The sequence below is a fragment of the Calypte anna genome, chromosome 2 (genome assembly GCF_003957555.1).
Source record: "Calypte anna isolate BGI_N300 chromosome 2, bCalAnn1_v1.p, whole genome shotgun sequence".
Classification (NCBI taxonomy): Eukaryota; Metazoa; Chordata; class Aves; order Apodiformes; family Trochilidae; genus Calypte; species Calypte anna.
The window spans coordinates 46,742,717-46,761,824 of record NC_044245.1 but is presented as its reverse complement, the minus strand read 5'-3'; the positions used below and the strand labels follow the sequence as shown (position 1 = coordinate 46,761,824).

The 19,108-nt window shown below is 38.3% G+C and overlaps 1 protein-coding gene across 1 annotated transcript in view; it reads left to right on the top strand.

Moving 5' to 3' along the window:
• Positions 1 to 14,754, top strand: part of SUGCT (succinyl-CoA:glutarate-CoA transferase) — a 320,381-nt gene extending 305,627 nt beyond the window's left edge. The window contains exon 14 of the mRNA XM_030445377.1: positions 14,423 to 14,754. Within this exon, the coding sequence (XP_030301237.1) occupies positions 14,423 to 14,586 (164 nt within the window). The 3' untranslated portion in view covers positions 14,587 to 14,754. The remainder of the gene's footprint in view (positions 1 to 14,422) is intronic.
• Positions 14,755 to 19,108: the final 4,354 nt, after the last annotated feature.

The following is a 19,108-nucleotide window of genomic DNA, read 5'->3' as shown; positions in this document are numbered from 1 at the left end:
AGGCTGGGAAATATTGGATGTTCCTGCTATATTCTCATACTCCTTCAAAAACATCTACTTTTCATCATTGTCACAGAGCTGTCAAGTGAACTGAGCTACTATGGGTGCTTTTCTACTTTTATGTTTGCTTTTGTAGTCTCTGTGAAAGGGTGAAGGTTTGCCCATGTCTGGTTAGTTGGCAAAGGAGGGCAAAGAATAACGCCAAACAGAGAAATATGAAAATAGCTTAGGCAGAAGGGCAGAGCTTGCTGTTGTAGCAAGAAATTGGTTAGGCCACTCTAGCATAAAGGAAGAGAGGAGTTAAAAGATGGTGGGATTTCTTAACTTCTGCTCTAGAAGCCTTAATCCCATGCTCTGAAGAATTGTTTTCCCAAACACAAATCTGTTTTTCTGCACTCCTGAATGTATAAAGCATTTATTGACCCAGCCCACCGCATATCTCACCCTGTTTCATTTAACCCCTTTACCCAGCCTACTTTGCTCTTAGTTTTATTAATGTTTTCTGCTATGGGGGTTTGGTTCAAATATTCAAAATATAGTGGAGAGGTCTTGATTCTGTGGCACAGCCTGTGATGTCTTATGGTTGCACTGCAGCCACAACCATAAAAATTAGATTTAAAAAGTAACTTCATCTAACAATCTAGCTTTTCTTGAGAAGTGTAGTTGTCACCATCATTTTCAGGACACTTTAAAATTATGGGAAATTTAGTATTTTGTTAGCAAGATGGATTTTGACTGGAGAGCCCTAAAAAGATGAGAATACTTTCTGAAAGATTTCCTCCCCATTTGTGTCTGGCAGTCTGGTGTCTGCCCCCTCTATCTACCCATGGGAAGAAAAGATATTGGGAGCCAGCTGTTTCTTGCAGCTTGTCAGTGGGGTCTTTGTCACATCAGTAATGTTAGTCATTCACCTCAGTGAAACATAATGTCCACATCCACAGAAATGAGAGATATTATATTCAAAGATGCACTTCAGATTTAAACAGCTTCAGATCTCTGTGTTTGTTAAATTAAAATGATCCTAAGACCCCCTAACCCTAATTATAGTTCATTTTTCAGCTCCATGTTTGTGTGCTACTTACTTGGAGAAGGTGCAGACTTTATTACATTCAGCACAATTGTCTCTGCCTTCAAAGAGGAACTAAACCAGGCTAAGCAGTACTGGAGCCACCAAAATCTCAATAATACTTTTTGATAGCTAGGTATTATTTAATTTTAATTTAATTATATTGCACAGACATAATTCAGTAGAGAACCTAAATATCTGAGTCAAGATCAGGGCTGTGATGTTCAAGGATCTGCAGACAGAAACCAACATGTGTTTTTTACCACATTATGGGAAACAGTTTCCACCCCAAAGAGTTAGCTAAGAGTTTAATCCCACAATTAGTATGCTCTCTGCCCAGAAACTATCACTTGCAGCACAGCAAGACAGATGGATTTCATATTAGAAAGAAGTCTCTCCCACAACACAGTAATGCACAATTTATCAGATATAACTTGGGACAGTGGTTCATACTCCTCTGAAGCAGCTCTGGGAGACAGGATATCAGAAAATTATTTGTGTTTCATTCCAATACAAAGCAGGGCCCATTGTGTCAGACACTGTATAAACAAACAGTAAGAGATGACTCCAGTCCCTAACATTCTCTAATCTAAATAGGCAAGGCTGACACAACTGCACAGGAAATACAAGGATATGGCAAGGGAACGTGACTTGCCTGTGATCACAGAGTTAACTGGTGATAGAGCAAGAAGCCAGAATCCAATTGTTTGGATTCCCAGCTCTACAGTCTGTACTGTCGTTGACCTTACTATTAGATGATTATTAGTTTCTTCTGATGAGTTTCTTGTATTGTCATAATTTTCTTCTCTATTTGGTGTTACTTGTTTGTCAAAGCTGCTGTGCAGAAAAATAAGCCCTAGGAGGACCAGAAAGCTAGTTATCCCTTCTGAGGTGAAAAGAGAAAAGCAGTAATGGATTTGAAATCAGTGTAGATTTAAATGTTTGTATGTCATACCATGCAGCTCTTCACATATATATATGTTAAAAGTGTACCATCAAGGATTACTTTAAGCAAAAAATAGCAGCTGGCTTTGAAATTAATGAACATAATCTGTAACAGGTACATATATAAAGCATGAAGTAATTCCTGGCATTCTTCAGTTGACACAGTATCTGAAAGTTGGGAAGTAAACATTAGAATCCAGGAAAGCTACATAAAGTACTTTATTTTATGATTATTTTTTTTTCCTGAAAGTGGATGAAGAAGCATTACAAACATGCCCTACACCTGTAAGATCTAGTTATATGGCAGGTAACCAGGGAATATTCTGTGTTTGTTTTATAATGAAATCTGCACATTGAATCAGGCAGAGAACAGCTGGCTTAGAAATCAGCCTGAGAATCAGAATAATCTAGGAAAGGTATTTGTGTTAGCATTAAACATTTTTGCATGCTGTCAGTGCAGAAGATAGCCTCTAAGCTTTGTGGATTAAGGAAGTGGCTGGTATGACTTTCTGGAATTGGGTTGCCTTGTTAGGAATGGAAAACTCAATTAAAAGTTGGTTGTGAGAATGCTATGTGAGCCCTTGTGATTTACTGCTGCACAGTATGGATTCATATTTTAAAAGTCAGTGTTTTCAGTCAAGTTAGGAGGGAATAAGGTTATGGTAATTTCTGTGGCATGTCATACCACTTTTGAGGAAGAGCTATATACCAATATGCATGTGTATGTGATAAGCAACAGAAAGGCAAATGAAGATAAAAAGAAACTGTTCTTTACTAGCCAGAACCACATACACTTGGAAGACTAACTGAAGCAGAAACTAAGGAAATGCATTCCTGGATACAAGCAACAACTGACCTTTAGATTTTGTTAGATTGTACATGAAATCTATTAGCACCAAGACAAAGCAGGCACTTGCTTACTACAGTGTCTCAAGTTGTCATGTTAGGATGCAAATACCATTTTTTTTCTATTAACAAACTGTAATTGACACAGCTATTTTTGATCCACTCTTTTAGATATGTCATAGCAAACTGGGTGTGGATTGTGGATTTGCTTGAGATTATGCCTGTACAGAATCATTTACATTAACTCAAAATGGGAGGTTATAAGAATTATAAGAAAAAATAAACTAAAAGCAGATTAACCAAAAAAACTAAAATTAAATGATAACAAAACTTATTAGTAAGGAACAAAAGTGCCCACACACAAACTTGTTCCAAAATAACTAATGTATGAAGTGAATCGAATTCTTATTTTTGTTCCAGTTTTTTTGTGCAGAGAAGCCCTAGGACCTCTGGCAATTAAAATATAATTGTTCTTATGAAGCAAACACTTAAAAAATTATGAGGCCCTTTTAAATTGCCAGTACAGTGTAAAGTAGACACAGCTCTACTGAAATGAGGCCAGAGATAGGACAGACGCAGCAAGGCCCTTCATATTTTATATGGGAGACAACACTTGCCAATCGTAAGAAGTTAAAGAAAGGAGAGGAGAGGTTGAAGTGTTTGCAGTGAAAAAGCAGACTGTGGAAATCAGAAGAAATACAGTAAATGGAAACCCACAAGTATAAATGGCAAAGGATCAAAGGTGAGGGGCTGTGTAGGAGAGAGTTGCTACTGATGCTCCCAGACATTCAGGGATGGAAAAATTCCACTAAAAGTAAGCACCTGCTTCTTAAGATTAGGACTTCAGAATTACAAACTATGTCAGTAAAAGCATTTTGCTTTGCAGTTTAAAGAGTAGCTAAAGGAAACAGCCAAAGTCTTAGGAGGTGGAAAAAGAGTGAATGGGGAAATATTTTCATGAAACTGATCTGCACACATTTAAGATGGAATATTGCTTAGACATGGATGATAATTTTTATTCCCCAGCTTTTCAGCTGGCTTCTTGAGAGAAAAGATAGTTTTTAGTATAGTTTAGTAAGGTGATAGGCAACTGAGCTTTGGATGGCTTCCTAATCTTGTCCCTCATTCTTCTTCATGGGTGCGTCTGACTCTTAAATTTCTGTTTCTTAATCCTACTTTAGGTTTTGTGGGTGGGGAGGGATGATTTCTGACTCTTTTGCCCACTGCAGAGTAGAAGGCAAAACTGAAACCTCTCTGGTTAAGTAAAGGCTGGCAAATGTTAGAAACCACAAGAACTTAGAGACAGAACCAGCCTATACTTAACTGACATACACACGCTGACATTGGCGTGACTGCACAACCAAAAACCAAACTGAAGGCTGCTTGGCTTCAAATGATTGTTTCCCCTGCCCCATACAGCTTTAATATTTGCAAGTTGATGAGCTGAGTATCACATGTCAGCTGACAATGAAAAGCCAAAAAGCTGCTCCCATCCTTCACAGAGACAGAATTGAGCAAGTTGTCACTTATAAATCAGTGGGAAAAATCAGCGTAAGCTGCAGTGGGCCCTTTCTCTAGTCCCACTCCTGGACTCCAATTTAAGCCCTCCATTTCCTTTTAATGAACTGAAGATTAAGCTGATGATTGCTTTGAAATAGGAAATAGGAAAAAAGAAGTGGGAAGGAGTTAAATGTCTGGGAAGGAGTTAAATGTCTTGAGTTTTGCTTTCCCCTGCTCAGTGAAGGGATATTCCCTCTTCTTGTCTACTTTGAATACCAGATGTCTCTTCACAGTCAAATTGAGACATCCTGAAAGAGGGGGATTTTCAGAAGTACTCAGCTTTTTTTCCTGAAAACTGGGCCCCTTTAAAGGTGTCTCATGTATGGCACTCACAGAGTTGTCCCAGATTGCACAGTGCGTTTCAATACTCGGCCAGCATTTTTAGTAGCCTATGCCTCAAGGAGTCTGGGCACCTTACCCAAAAAAGAGCTAAAAATGTAATTTGCAGTTCTTCAAGTGATCCAAAACAAAGTATCAAATCCCCTCCCATATTCCTTTGCCAAGGAAAGTCCCTGTGCACTGGAACTGGCCTCATTCTTCTGCACAAGGGACAGCAGAAGTAAATGGAGGGTAGAGTGGGAGAGCTTTTGGAAGAGTGATCAGGCTGTACACAGTGCTCAGCCCTACTTAATCACAAATGCCTTGCTTGGGAATCAAGTTCCAAATATTTCCATGGTGCTCAAACATAGAGTTACCTGGCTGTCCTCTGTTGTGAAGAATTTCAACCACCACAATTTCCTTGGCTGTGCTGCAGCTAGAGGCTTTTTCCATTATTTTAATACTCAGCAGATATTTGCTTGGTGTGGGTCACTAACCAGGCAGGAAAATATTGGACTAACTGTTGAATTTTCCAAATGTGAAGGTTCATATGTCTGTGTATTGTGGCCACAAGGGAACAAGTCCAGAGATGTGTAGAATAAAATCTGTGTAGCAGTATGCATACATCACATGACAGACACGTCATTTGACATCTAACTGTCTAATCTTTGCTTTTTTATAACAATACACCCTTTTTGAGACTTTATCCTTTGGCCAAAACAAGGAATTGTTGAAGAAAAATTATCCAATGTAAAAATCCGAAGAAGTGATTGAAAATAGGTCTGCAACAGGGGAACTGAAGAAGGCTTTCATGTCTCAATTTCTTTTTCTTAACAGGCTAAGATGGATGTCTTAAGACATTAATCATCCTGAATAAATGAATAAATCATCTGCACTAATATACAGATGAGTTGTGGTGAGGGTAGGTAACCAAAGCAAAGTAATGGGGTGGACTGCTTATGTCATGAACCATTTGCCACCCAGCTCACTTTCTAGTCTAGCCACCAGCTATTGCTGCCAAAGGAGATGTTACAGTGGGTGTTAATAGCATCAGAAAAAAATGCCAGGTAGACCAGTGGAACAGGCATCTCTGGTTTTGAAAAGAGACTTAGAAAAGAAGCACGACTGGAGCCATCACAAATAATCATCGTAACATAAATTCCCATTACAATCTTACTAAAAAGAGCTGGTCTGCTCTTTAGAGGTATTTAAAAGGGACAAAAAGAAATGTTTTTTCTTCTGTGAAATAATTTGCCCTGTTCTGATGTCTACACTTACAGAAGGTTACAGAAATAACTAAACAAAGACTTCAAGGACAGACCACAGAAGAATGTTCCCTAGGAGGCTGGGAGATCAGATTTGTGAACCTTGTCAGGGTGTCTGGGAGTGATAAATGACTTTTAAAAGTTGCTTAGGATAATTTTTAAAATATTCTTTGAAATCTATACTAAAAGACAGCCCAAAGTTTTTTTTAGTTTTTACTAATTTTTACCAGTTATTTGGAAAAAGCTTAAAACCTCCTACCCTGAAAAAGTACTGCCTTATCCAGAGATTGGACAGAAAATTATACCCAGCTTTAGGATTAGGCTGTGTATTTTCTCCAGTGTGCTGTGCCACACTGAAGGGACTAGAACCAACTTCAGGTGTCTGGGCTTCAGCTGGTTACCTAAAGAGTAAGGAAGAGCTCATCTGCTTCCACTCTGATGATGCACAACAGGGCAAGAGAATTACTTTTGGAGTCTCTGAAGAGCCAAAGAATATAACCTATACCTGGAGCCAGGACACAAGAAAGGACAAATTGATGTGCTTGAGGAGATACAGACACTTTCTGGGTTGGCTGGCATGTCATGTACCAACATGCAGGGTCGTGCTAACCACAAGGCATGGGACTTGGAAATAGTTTGCAGCAGGCTCAGCAGGAGGGCCCCAAGGAGCTTCTTGCCTTCCTGCACAGCTGGGGGCATGATTCAGCTTCCAGGATCATGTGTGTGTTGCAACCAGGCAGTTCTCTGTCAAGAGAGAACCTTACAAGAGGCTCAATTCAGGTAGCATTTGGATTTTCTTGTTCCATACTAAGAGTACACTTCTCACTAATTCTCCTTATGATACAGAAATTAAGGCCTTTGTGTTTACAGTAAAGATGTTCACGTGAAACAAAAATGTGTGGCTTAACCTCCTAAGTATCAGAAGTAGTTCAGGTAGGCCATCTTAACCCAGCGTTGTATGGAAAGAGTTCTGTTTATGGACATTTCAGAAATTCATATGGTTTTTGTCCAGAAATAACCATTATGATCATATAGTCTAACCTCCTGTGTAGTGCAAACCTTTCAACTTCACCCCGTAATTTCTACATTAGGTATACATCCTGTGGTTAACCCGCATCCTGTAGTGGGTTTGTAGATTGAGTTTTGTATTTATTAGATTATCATTTGAGACAAATTACATTTTTATCTTGCATTTTCAATCATCTTGCCTATATTTTTCCTTTTACAGTTTTGCAGAACTTCACCCAATTACTCTTCTTTGTCATCCAGTTCTTCAGCACCTTCATGCAAGAGCAATTTATGTTAAACTAGAAGTCTCTAACTTCCTTGCCTTGGGCTTGCACAGCCTGAACACACCTTTCACAGTACTGTAGAAAAGATGCCTAGACAAAGTTGTCCCATGGATCTAAATAAAGTTTTCCTTCAGCTTATATCCTTTATAAACCCTGTATGTAATCTTTATGATAACCTGAACTTTCCTCATGTCCTTCATGCTTTTTCTCCCCAGTAAAGGGCAGTATGTGCTAGGTGACTCCTCAAGAGCTTTATCTGTACTTATTGGTGAGACACTTGCAGCCAGAGTATTCAACAGCTGAGTTCTTTGGGTTTTTTTAGTGTCATCAGGGCAGTAATTTGGGTGTCTGTCCTTCAGCAGCTGCCAGTTTTCACAATACTGCTAAGAACTTAATTTTCCTTGCAATTTCTACTCTTTTGTCAAGATTGACAAGGTCAGAAGTTAGTGTGTGTGGCAGGGACAAGGCAGACAAACAGATGATTAGAAAGACAGCACAGACACGTAAACTTGTTTCCTTAGGAAATGGAGCTACAGATTATTGCCTAGGGAATTCACAGTTCTTTAAAATTATTACCTCTGGGTATTCTTACTAGTCGTCTTCCTTCCTGTCTTTCTTTGAATCTTCTTGTAAGGTCTTTGGGGGTTTTGGGAAGGAGTGGGACCAAGTGAGTCTGTACAAGAAGTTAGGCCAGGTTGTCAGTGTTGTGAGGTGATACACGTGGGAAGCAGTAGACACCACCTTACTGCAACTTTCCTAAAGCTTTTTGGTGCCAAGAGTCCTTCCACAAAATTGCATTATTCGAATGGTGTAATTATGCGGGATTACTTTCAAATATGCAACCAGAGTGACTGATAAATTATTTCCTTTACTCCAGCAATCATGCAAGATTAATTAGGTACAGTGAGTATGGTGACACTTCGAAAATGTAAAGCATTATATAAATGTTGAGTGGTTTTTACACTGATTATATCCAGGATGCTGGTTAATAGGAAATACATAAAATGTTTTTTAATGCATTTCTATATATGCAGCTTCAGGTAAGAAAGTACTTCTGTGAATGTACTTGGCAAAAGGTTTTAAGAATTATGTAATGGATGCTTTGAAGGCCTAAGTGTGGGTTTAGAAGTGGCATGATTTTTAGAGACCCATCTATGGGTATCACACTTAAGCAATGTTTATGCCCTGCCTGTCAACTCATTCCCCTCAGAATGCTTCAGCTTTTACATTCTCAGCTCAGCTGACATTGGATGGTCCTCATAGCTCTCGCATGGCAGTCAGCATTGATCAAACAAGGAAAGGTAAACAGATGGCTTGTATGGCCCCTAGAACAAGGTTTACTTTCTTTAATTACCATTTGAAAAAGTTTGTCCATCCTCTCCACTCTCAGTTAGTTATTCCTACTCACCCTGCCAAAATTTTCCACCCTCTCAGCTGTGCTGGATGCCAAGTGAACACTTTATGTGGCTGTACTCTCAAGTGGGGGAAGAAGTAGAAGCTGCAGTGAGGGAAGGAGGAGCTAATCTTTAAATATTATCTCCTTTATCTTTTTTCCAAAATCTGTTACATGTTATTCTAAAGGTAAATCACTAGCTCTAAAGTAATGCAAAAGGAAAAACATTTTGCCAGCAATTAAATGGATTCCTGAAAAGTCCCTGAAGCTCCCAAACTTTCTGATCTGTGGCAAGAAACTGAAAAATGTGGGAGTTCCCCAGTTACCATGGAGCAGATCACTCATGCTGGAGATTTCCTTGAAGCCAGTGTACACTACTTGTACTTGCAGGACTTTTTAATTACCTTTTTTTTTCTGTGTGTACTTATTGTATCATCAAGGGGAAGAAGCCTGGTGTAAGGGCAGCGTAGCCAAGCTGGGCTACATCTTTTCAGCTGTGAATAACAGGTTGACAGAAGTCATGTCTGTGAACAAAGGGAAGAGAGCAGACACTCGAAGTGAAGTCTCCCTGGTCTACCTCTGGTAACATCCCTGCACACATCACTTCTAACAAGCAAATGTCCTTCATGGCAGTCATAAAGCCCGTCTTGCTGACTTTGTGTTGTTCTCCATTTCATTGCCTTAAAAGTCACTGCTTTTTTCCTACTGATCCTCCTTCAGGCCAGTTTCATAATGAGCTGATTGCATGCTCAAAACACTTGACTTGTAGTGTATGTGAGATGAAGGTGCAAATGTGTTGGCTCAGGGATATCGTTGTTGACTGTTGATGATATTTCACTGGAATTGCAAAACTGTTTATGTGGTAACACCATGTAGTTGGAAGGGGCACAAGTGTTTGTTTTCTTTCCATGTGATTCCTACTTGTACATTAACTACTCTGCGAGCTGGGATAGAACTAACTAATAAGTGGTGTTGGCTTTCTCCTTGCTCTTTTTTTTTTTTTTTTTTTTTTTTTTTTTTTTTTTTTTTTTTTGCAACTGTAGATATGTTGCAAGCAGAATCTATATGCATACATTAGCTCAAACTGTCCCATTCTTTTCCTTGTTCCATTTGAATACCAACAAATAATCATGAATTTTCCCTGAGCTTGACTGTCCCCAGGATTGATGCCCTTTATATAGCTTGAGAGTTAAATTGCTTCAGTATGCACAAACCTGTGCTAAAGAAAAAGTGTTATCATGTGACTGCTGTATAGTGCTGCAGAACTATTATTTGACAAGACAAAGTCAAGATTATTATCTTAATTGACTTTTAAATGCTGTGTTTTGCATCATTCAAATTCAGCTTTAATTTCTGCTACTTGTAGAGTAAAATTGACTTTGCTTCTGCAGCCTCAAATCTCAGCAATGCCCAGTGACAGATTGCAGAGCCTGCTGTGTGTTTCACCTGCTTAGGGTGAATGTTCAGAGGCATTTAACTCTTGCAGGTCCCTTCCTGTCAGTTTGTTTCAGTGGTTCTATCTCATTTTTGTCTTTTGCTCTAATGTGCTTAGACACAAATTTTGATATATTGTTGCACAAATAACTTGTACACTACATGGTGTGCACAGCAGGTATTTTTTGCAATGTGCTAAAGTCAAAATTGTAACTTTAAAAAAGAGCGCTCCAGAATAGAAATATCGTGAAATAACTCTCTTGTTTATGGGAAATGAAAATCAGAGCAAAAAAAAGAAACAGGCTCCTTTCAACATATGGAGACAAAGGTAAACCACAGCTACCACTCATTCCTTCATCGTTTTTTTCAGGTGACCACATGTGTCCCTTTAACTTCCCAGCAGAATTGGGTATTTGTCCTGCTTACAGCGAGGATGCCCAAGTGACTGCTGTTTTCCCTCTTCCAGCCAATTACTCTGCTTCTACCCCAGCAAAGGCTGTTTTCATCTGCAAGGCTCCCTGTAACTCACCCACATGCAAATGCTTCTGACCTTAATTAAAGCAGTTCACCTCCCTCTGCCTCAAGGGATGGTTTCCTCTTAAGGCAGTTGTATTTAATTAGCATTTGCATAGCATTCTGCTGGTTGCTCTCTGGGAGCGTTGTTCGGTAGGAGCGTGGGATTGCTGAAGCCTGACTGGCAAGCTTTGCACCCTCCTAATTGACACAGAAGCCAAGTAGAAGAAGGAAAGAACAGAGATTCGTTAATGATGGATCATTAGCAAGTAGCTCCTTTGAATGAATGTAGATAACTTTATAACTCTATCAAAGTGAAAAGCAGCATGATGAATTATGCATCAAACAATAAAAGCTCAAGGAAGACACTGGTTTTATAATTGCTGTATAATTTTCTAGCATGCTCTAGTTTGTAAGATTAATTTCTTTGGGAAGTGTGAAACATTCTATGCCTGTTGTACACTTAATGTCAGTTTTGGTTTTCTCATTAGGAGTTTTATTCTGTGTCTTTTGATATCACTGTGAAACCTCCCAGGGTTTGAAATACGCAATTTTTGTACTAGCAGAAATTTGCACAAGCAAGTGAAAAGTATATAGCTACAAAACTAGGTCCTTTTGGGGTTTGCTGATGTCTTGGTATAAAGAGTTCTCAGATACATTCATTTGAAATAAGATAGCTTGATTTTTTTATTTTATATTTTTAAATAAAAGTTGCCTAATAGTTTTGTGGCTACGTTGAATTTCTAGACTAATAAGTCTCTAAGGGGCATTTTTGCTCTGGAATTATCTTCAGAAGCATTTCAGCTGGCACAGAGAGATCATTCCTGTGGCTTGCACTAGTGCCAGTTCAGCCCTCAGTCAGTCCTAGGAAGAGGAATTCAATCAAATATTGCCTAGTGATGTCACCTGTCCCTTTAAAATTTACTAATCTCTCCCTTGAGATTTCCTCTGAAAGTTGCCCTGTGTGTTCAAAATTAGTAGAATTAGAGAACTGAGCATATAGAAAAGTTATCCTTTGAGCTGTTTCTTAGCTTTCATGAATATTAGTATGTAAAAGGGACTGTGAGAGACCATCTAATCCATCAGAAGATTCAGGAATCAGCTACAGTAGAATAATTCTTGTTCCTACAGACTTGGTTGATTAGAACTCTGCAGCCTTCTCGCATGATCTGTTTCAGCATTTTGCTACCCCTGCCATTATAAAAGCTTGTTTTCTAGCACCTAGCATCAGTTTCCTTTGTTGCAATTTAAGTAATCCTTTTTCATGCTTATAATGAGTGAAAAATAATTTTACTTCCTTCTTGCAGGAAGTTTGTACGGATTGGAGGGGAAGTTGGGGTTTGCTGCAGTTGATAATTTATTACATATTTTAAAGATAATTTTGAAGACATTTTTCCCTGACTCTTCTCTTTTGGTCTATGATCCCACTTGACTCAGTTTGCCTTTTTTTCCCTGATCATTTCGGTTGCTGTCCTGTAAAACCTTCTCAGGTGTTACAGATGTAAAAGGGGGGCCAGCCCCACACCAGACACTGCTCCAGCTGTGACCTGCCAGCTCTGACTAGAGCAAAAAGATTTTTTCATGTATCCTGCAGGCTTCTCTCTTGTTTGTACACCCCTTTATGACACTTACCTTTTTCGCAACAAAAGATGTTGTTGACTCATCTTCACTCTGTGATCTAGAGTAACCCCTAGTAATTCCTACCTTGGCATTTGCCTCCTGCCCTATATTTGTAAAATCAATGTAGCTCCTTCCCCTTGTTAGAATGGAATTTCACCCTGTTCTATCAGACCATTTCTCCAGCATAGCTAGGTCATTTTGAAAGCTTCTTCACAGTCATTCTTAGCTTAGGCCCTCAAAAACCTGAGCAGATATAATCTCAGTTCCACCAGGCAACCCAGTAAAAATATACCAATTAGTGTTTCATTATGAACAGACTGCTCTAGAGCTCACTTGAAACCTTCATTTTAGGAGATGCTGTGTTCTTTAGTGAGTTTATAAAAAACAGCAGAGAATTTTCTTTCTGATACTCAAATGTTGATTTGGCGTCCTAGTTGTCAGAGGGTCATCTCACCTGATTTTAGGTATCTGGATGGCAGAGGTCTACATCTAAGGTATTTGTCTACCTGTCCATTATGGAGAAGCATAGATGATCACAGTTCAGCTGGACAGGTTTAGTCATTTTTCAGTGTCTTAGAAGAACTACACTGTGTGTCTTTTTGTCTGCAGTGACTCCAAAGGGAGTCTAAGCAACTAGACATCTGTATCTAAGCTATTGGTACCTAAAGTTAGATAGGATGTATCTCATTTCCAGCCCTCTGTATGGTAGAAAGGCAAGAGACTGAGGTATTTTTCTTAAAAGATACATGCTTGCTGTTACTCATCTCCTAAGTACTTCCAGTGTGATTATTTGCTCCAGTATTCAATGGAACCTGAAGTTAAATATTTGGTCTGCAATTTCCCAGTAAAACTTTCTTTCCTTTTTAAATATAAGAACCATACCTAAGCTCTCCCAAGAGCATACTCATCAGGAACACACCAAATCAGCTTGAAAAAAAAGCTTTTTCTAGGCATTTTTTATTTTATTTTTTCCCACATGGAGTGGGACATGAATACATTAACTGCACGAACTATTAGATCACAGTCAATGAAGACCATTGAAAAAAATGGCATATTTTAGCATGGTGCCTGACCTTTCTCAGCATCTCTTCTTAAATAAGTAGTAACTCTAGTAGTGAACTTATTCACTGCTATTCATGCTCTTATAGGGTGACTTATTGGTGTAGTTCATTTCTCTTGCTGGGAACATCCTGTTTCTTCTTAAAGAAGGCAAACACTGGTCTGCCTATTAAGATGACCTAGGTATTGCCTTGCATTTTTAAGCTGTAGTATCATAGACAAAGATGTAACTACATATAACTGTTTCTGGAAATTCTTTTTGACGATATAATGAAGAGAATAACTATGAACAGAGGATTTCTTTCACCAATTGTCCAAAGCATCAAAGGTTCTTGAATTTTGTATTAAAGTTTTCCACTGACAATTTGGGAAATTGCTGTCCTCTATTTCTTTATAAAACAGTTAATCTGTCTATGCATCTGCTGAGTGCATACTTCAGTTTTTATCCCAGAGTTAATTTATGGCTCATTCTTTATTCTGAGACTGACAGTCATAGTTATAGCTGCTAAGTCTTCAAATGACTATACTGAAATCCCTGTTCAGTTCAGTACAGAGAACTGATAAAATGTGAGATCTGACTACCTCCAATAGACATAAAAGCCTTCATATCTTTGCCAGCTTCCCCACATGGTTTCGACCTTCAAAATTATTCTTGCCAGAGTAAATAAACTATTGTTGAGCTTCTTACAGCTGCTGCTACCTATATTTTTGACAGAAGATCTCAGTTAGCAAATGGTGGTAGGCCTATGATATAGTATGACTCAAAAGCACCCAGATACACACACTACTGAGAACAAGGGGAAGATGTTCTTAACTTTGAACAAATATTCAGCAGTTCTGCTTTTGGGTGAACTCCTTGAACCTGGCTAATTGGTGCATTATTCTGAACAGGAATAGTTTTTAGTTTGTAACACCAGAAAAAAACATTTCTGTGATAAGGACTGTGATAAGACTGTCATGAAAATGACAAACTTTCTTTTAAACTAACAGAGACATTTGAATATAAGTCTGGGCAGTAGCTTTTGTTAATAACTTCCCTTCTATCTGTTTTTGTTTTGGTTTGGTTTTTCTATTGTTTTGGGTTTTTTTTTTATTTTTTTTTTTTTTACAGGACCGGGTGTCAGATACAGTGAATTTGCTGTGTCACATCCCAAACCACCTCCGCTTGTTGGACAGCATACAGTGGAGATACTGAAGGGCATGCTGGGGTACGAGGATGATGCCATAGAGGAATTGCTCTGCAGTGGTGCTGTGGCTCAGCATGAGGTCAGATAAGGAACATTAGCTACATTCCTTCACACTGAGTTCACATTACTTTGTCCTCTTTTTGCTCCCTTCAGCTCCCCTAATGGGACTCAAAGAGAAGACATAATTTAATTCTTAATTTTCTTCCATGTGTGTTTGTATGATTTTAACACTGATGTATCAAATAAACAATCTCATACTGCCTGAGTGAAAGATTTTCTTGGAGGGGGTGATGGTAAGTGTAATTACACAGTCCTGTGTCGCTACTAATTTTCTGTATCTCAAATGGAAAATGGAGTTCTTATCATAATTACAGTAATTGCCTAAAGGTTTGTCCCCAGAAGGACATGTTAGCGAAAAGAAGCAGAACCTTAAAAACCTGTATACTCGACTCTCCACTTACAGAAGGCTGTGATGTACAATTATTTCAGTAGAAAATAATGTACAAATTGTTGGTTGATCTTATTGATTTTGAACAGAATCATCTGTCATGAGTGCTGTGTTCTCTATTTTAAACCATGGGTAGAGTAACCATTGCAGAGCTCACTTCTGTTCCCTGGAATTCCCAGTTATCCATATGTCTTTACATTACATTGCATGGTCATGACAATCCCAGTATGTTAGTATAAATAAGCTGAAATTGGCACAGTTCTTCAGTTATGAAACAAGCCTGTTCCAGGATCGGTTGAGAGACAAACTGCAGCAGAATAGTTTTTTATAATTTTATTCAGAAAGGCCCAAGGTATTGTTAATTAAACATCAATCCACACAAAACCACAAGCTCAATGTCAAATACCAAAACTTGCCAGACTTCTCAGTCTAGTTCTGAAAGTAGGTGCTGATCTCTATCTCTGACTCCAGTTGCCATCCTAAGCACCTTTCACTATGGAGAAAACACAGGTTAAAATCCATGCAGAACTTTTGACTCAGTCCCATCCCCATGTTTAAAACACGGTGACAGTTGACAAACCTTCCTCAACTTTAGTAATAACATCCTGCAGGAGAGTTGCTCTTCAGAGTAAAGCATGGTGTACTGCGAGAAGGTGGAAGAATTTGAGCCATGACAAATACTAAAGAAAAGATTAAAGCAGAGCCATTCATTTTCCAAAAAACAATTTGGCAATACTTCACTCACAGAAGAAATGCCACGCTCCTCTATCGCAGCATATAATTTACAGCTAAAGTAAACTCAGCATATGGGAAAGGGTCTAACCTTTGTTGTGTGCACCCGGGGAGCAAGGCAAAGCCTTTCTATTCTTAGAACTAAATAAAACCAACTCAAATTGACACTCAACACATACTGTCCGAATTTCTCCCCAAGTATCAGAAACAGGCCTGTCATTATAACTAGTTTGTCACTGTGTTTTCACTCTAACAAACAACATCCTCTGTATTACACTTGAACTTCATGACTATGGGTTACCTTCAGGGGCAGGGGGCGGGGGAGCAAGAAAAGAAAGACATTATTATATAATCAAATTGCAGTGGAACCCCACTGTGGTTGCTCATTTTTGAAGCTCAGTGTGTTTTGCTTCATTTGTTTGATTGTTTTCCTTGTGTTACTCTGTTCTGTTCTTTTTTTTTCAGATCGTCTCTGTAATTTTTTTTTCCCTCTGCATTCCTGGCACCAAACTCCATACTCTGTCCATGTGCTAAAGACATCATGAGACCCTGGAAGAGTGACTTCTTAAATAAATATAGAAATAAGTCTGAGTTGAGAATAGGAACACCATAAGGGAGGAGTCGAAACTGGATTGAAAGAGTTTTTTTATATAGTCCACCTTTCTTTTAATCCAAGGGGTACATCCTTTTTGATGAAAAAAACAGCCATTTGAATTCAGCTGCACATAAAATAGATAATGCAGTATTGAAATGAACTTTGTTAATGAAACTATTTAGCACATTCAGATAACATTCAGAAATAAATTTGCTCATTTTATTTTCTTGAGGGCTTTTCCCATTTCTAAGAAACACATACATAAGATGCAGTAAAATATTGTTCAGTTTTTTTCAAGAATTTCTAAAATATTCTTTCTTTCTGTGCTTTTCCAGCAATGTAAGTAGCTAATCACCACATCCTTAGCTACATAAATTGGCAGAACTTCTTTCACTTTTACGTAACAATGCTGGTTTCAATCTGCTGGATATTGGGCTATTAACTCAATAACATATTTTGTACAGAGTTCACAAAGAAAAAGTGTATCCCTTTTTTATTGTGTGTGTTTCTTGTATGTTGAAAGTCAACATAGCTCTGCCTAAAGAGGTGTTTGAAGACATTTTGTTTCTCCTCCAGTGCTTACTGACTACAGTGAGAGAAATCCTGATACCATTTTGACTTCCCAGTGTTTAAGTCATACACTCACACAGACTTGCTAGCTCTTGTTCAAGTCATAAGAAAATGCAAGATATTAAGCAGCTGGGTGTCTGGAAGCCTAAAAAATCCTGCAGTTTCCAAGGTCTCATCACAAAATTTTGCCCTTTCATGAAGTTTGGTCTTTAGATTTTGGATGATGTGGAGAACAGTTAAATAATAGTCTTCATAATATCTAAGCTGTTATAGTACCCTTTTCCTTTAAAAATGAATGAATGCACGCAGAAAATAAGTGTTTCCAAAATTCACTGCACTCTTCCAAGGAATTTTCAGGAATACATGTCTATAGAGCTCAATCCCATTTTGATAATCTTGTAATTTCAACACAGTTTTATATTGCAAAACTGGGAACTGCATGGGGATTCTGGACCTCATAAGCTGAGATCCCTCCATTTTCAAGGAAGGAATGTAGTTAGGAATGACTATACGCAGATGCCTCTTTGTAAGTAAGTATTTTGTAAGTATTTTCTTTGACTCCTTAAATTGGAAAGGAATCTTCTGGTGCTGCCACAATGTGAGTGTGTGTGGTATTGGCTTTAATTTCACTTGGTTTACACATCAATCCATTAAAAGAGAGATACAAGGCACACCTATTGTCTGGTTCAAAACTGAGCCCACCTACAGCTGTTTGCCAGGATGCTATAATTACCATTGGAATGGGAGATTTCCAGAGAAATGGAAAATATCCCTATTCTTGACTTATATATGAAATATAAAGTTCCTCTATTTTTATAGTTCATTGATGCCTGTTGATATTAATCAGTTTTGGACTTGTTTCTTCAAAGATTAAAGATATCTAATAACAATGTGCTAAGTCTAAAGTAGCAGTCAGATTAACTCTTCCAATGTCTTTGCATGCAGACTCAAAAAATGGGGAGTGAATTTTAAATAAATTTTCATACAGCTCTGCCACTCCCAGAGAGCTGTAAATCCTCAGTTTGCTGAATGTGTTGATAAAAGGCAGCTAGGCATCTCTATGACTGAAATGGTCATGATTTCTTTTATTATCTAAATGACAAGACATAGTTAATCCTTTGACCTTCCTAACATTATAGCACTGTATTAAAATGTATTTATTTCCCCAAAATGTATTAAAATGTATTTAATAGCCAAAAGACAGAGGAAAGGTAAAGTACTTTCAGAACTCAGGAATGCTGGCACAGCTGCTCACATTTCATGTCAGTGACATTAAACAGTGCCAGATACAGTACTTCTCTTAACTCCTTGTACATTGAGTTTAATGTGTCCTGGTGAAATGCTAAATGCTATTAGTCGGTGGAAAAAAAAAAATAACCAACCTCAGAGTAGTTCCTGCAGGATCAAGTAACCTCGTACTCTGAGGGCTGCATGATACTGGCTGATAGGATAAAAATACATTGATAAATAGTGATATAGTCACCTTTTTAAAGCTGACAACTAATCAATTCAATTACTGTATGTTTCTGTTGTGACTGGAATTTGGATCAGATGTGTGAGAAAAATGCCTGAGATCACATATACCAAGGAAACTTTTGCAACAAGATCTCTTGTTTTTTCTTTTTTTCTTTGGCGCAGGCTGTGTCAAGAATTGAAGGGAGGCCAAGTCAGGGTTGAGGTGGGGATAAGTTGTTAATTTTTAGGCTTTTTTCAGTTCTCCAGAGCTACAGATAAAAGTGAATTAGCAAGCACCAATTAGCCTTTATTTAACAAGAAACTCTTAAAAATCACAGAGTAAAGGGTAAGCTAAACTGGTTGCCTTAAAAGGCCTTCATGATGGTCTAATTTATAGTGAGCAGCGTCACAGTGCTTATTTACAAGGTATTCAGGAAAGCAGGCCAGGGAAAAGTTTGTCTCACTGCTTCTGTGCTTCAGCTACTTCAGTATTTGTCTGTCTAATAACTCCCAAAGTGGCCAAGAGAGCTTCAAAGCACTAAAAGAAATCTGAAGATGTGTAACTTGGTAAAGGAATGCATATGTGGCTCTCATCTCTTGCAGATCCATTTTAGGAGAAGCTTAAGTTTCACATTAAAAAGCTGCATATAAAAATGCAGGGTCGTGTGTGCATTTCTACTGACAGTCTCTTTCCCTGGAGGACAGAGCCTCTGACTAATGCAAATGTTGTGTGAGAAAAGTGACAGTCCTCTGATAAAATTTTTGGTCTTCTCATCAAGACCTTTTCTCTCTCCCAAAGCCAAAAGTGAA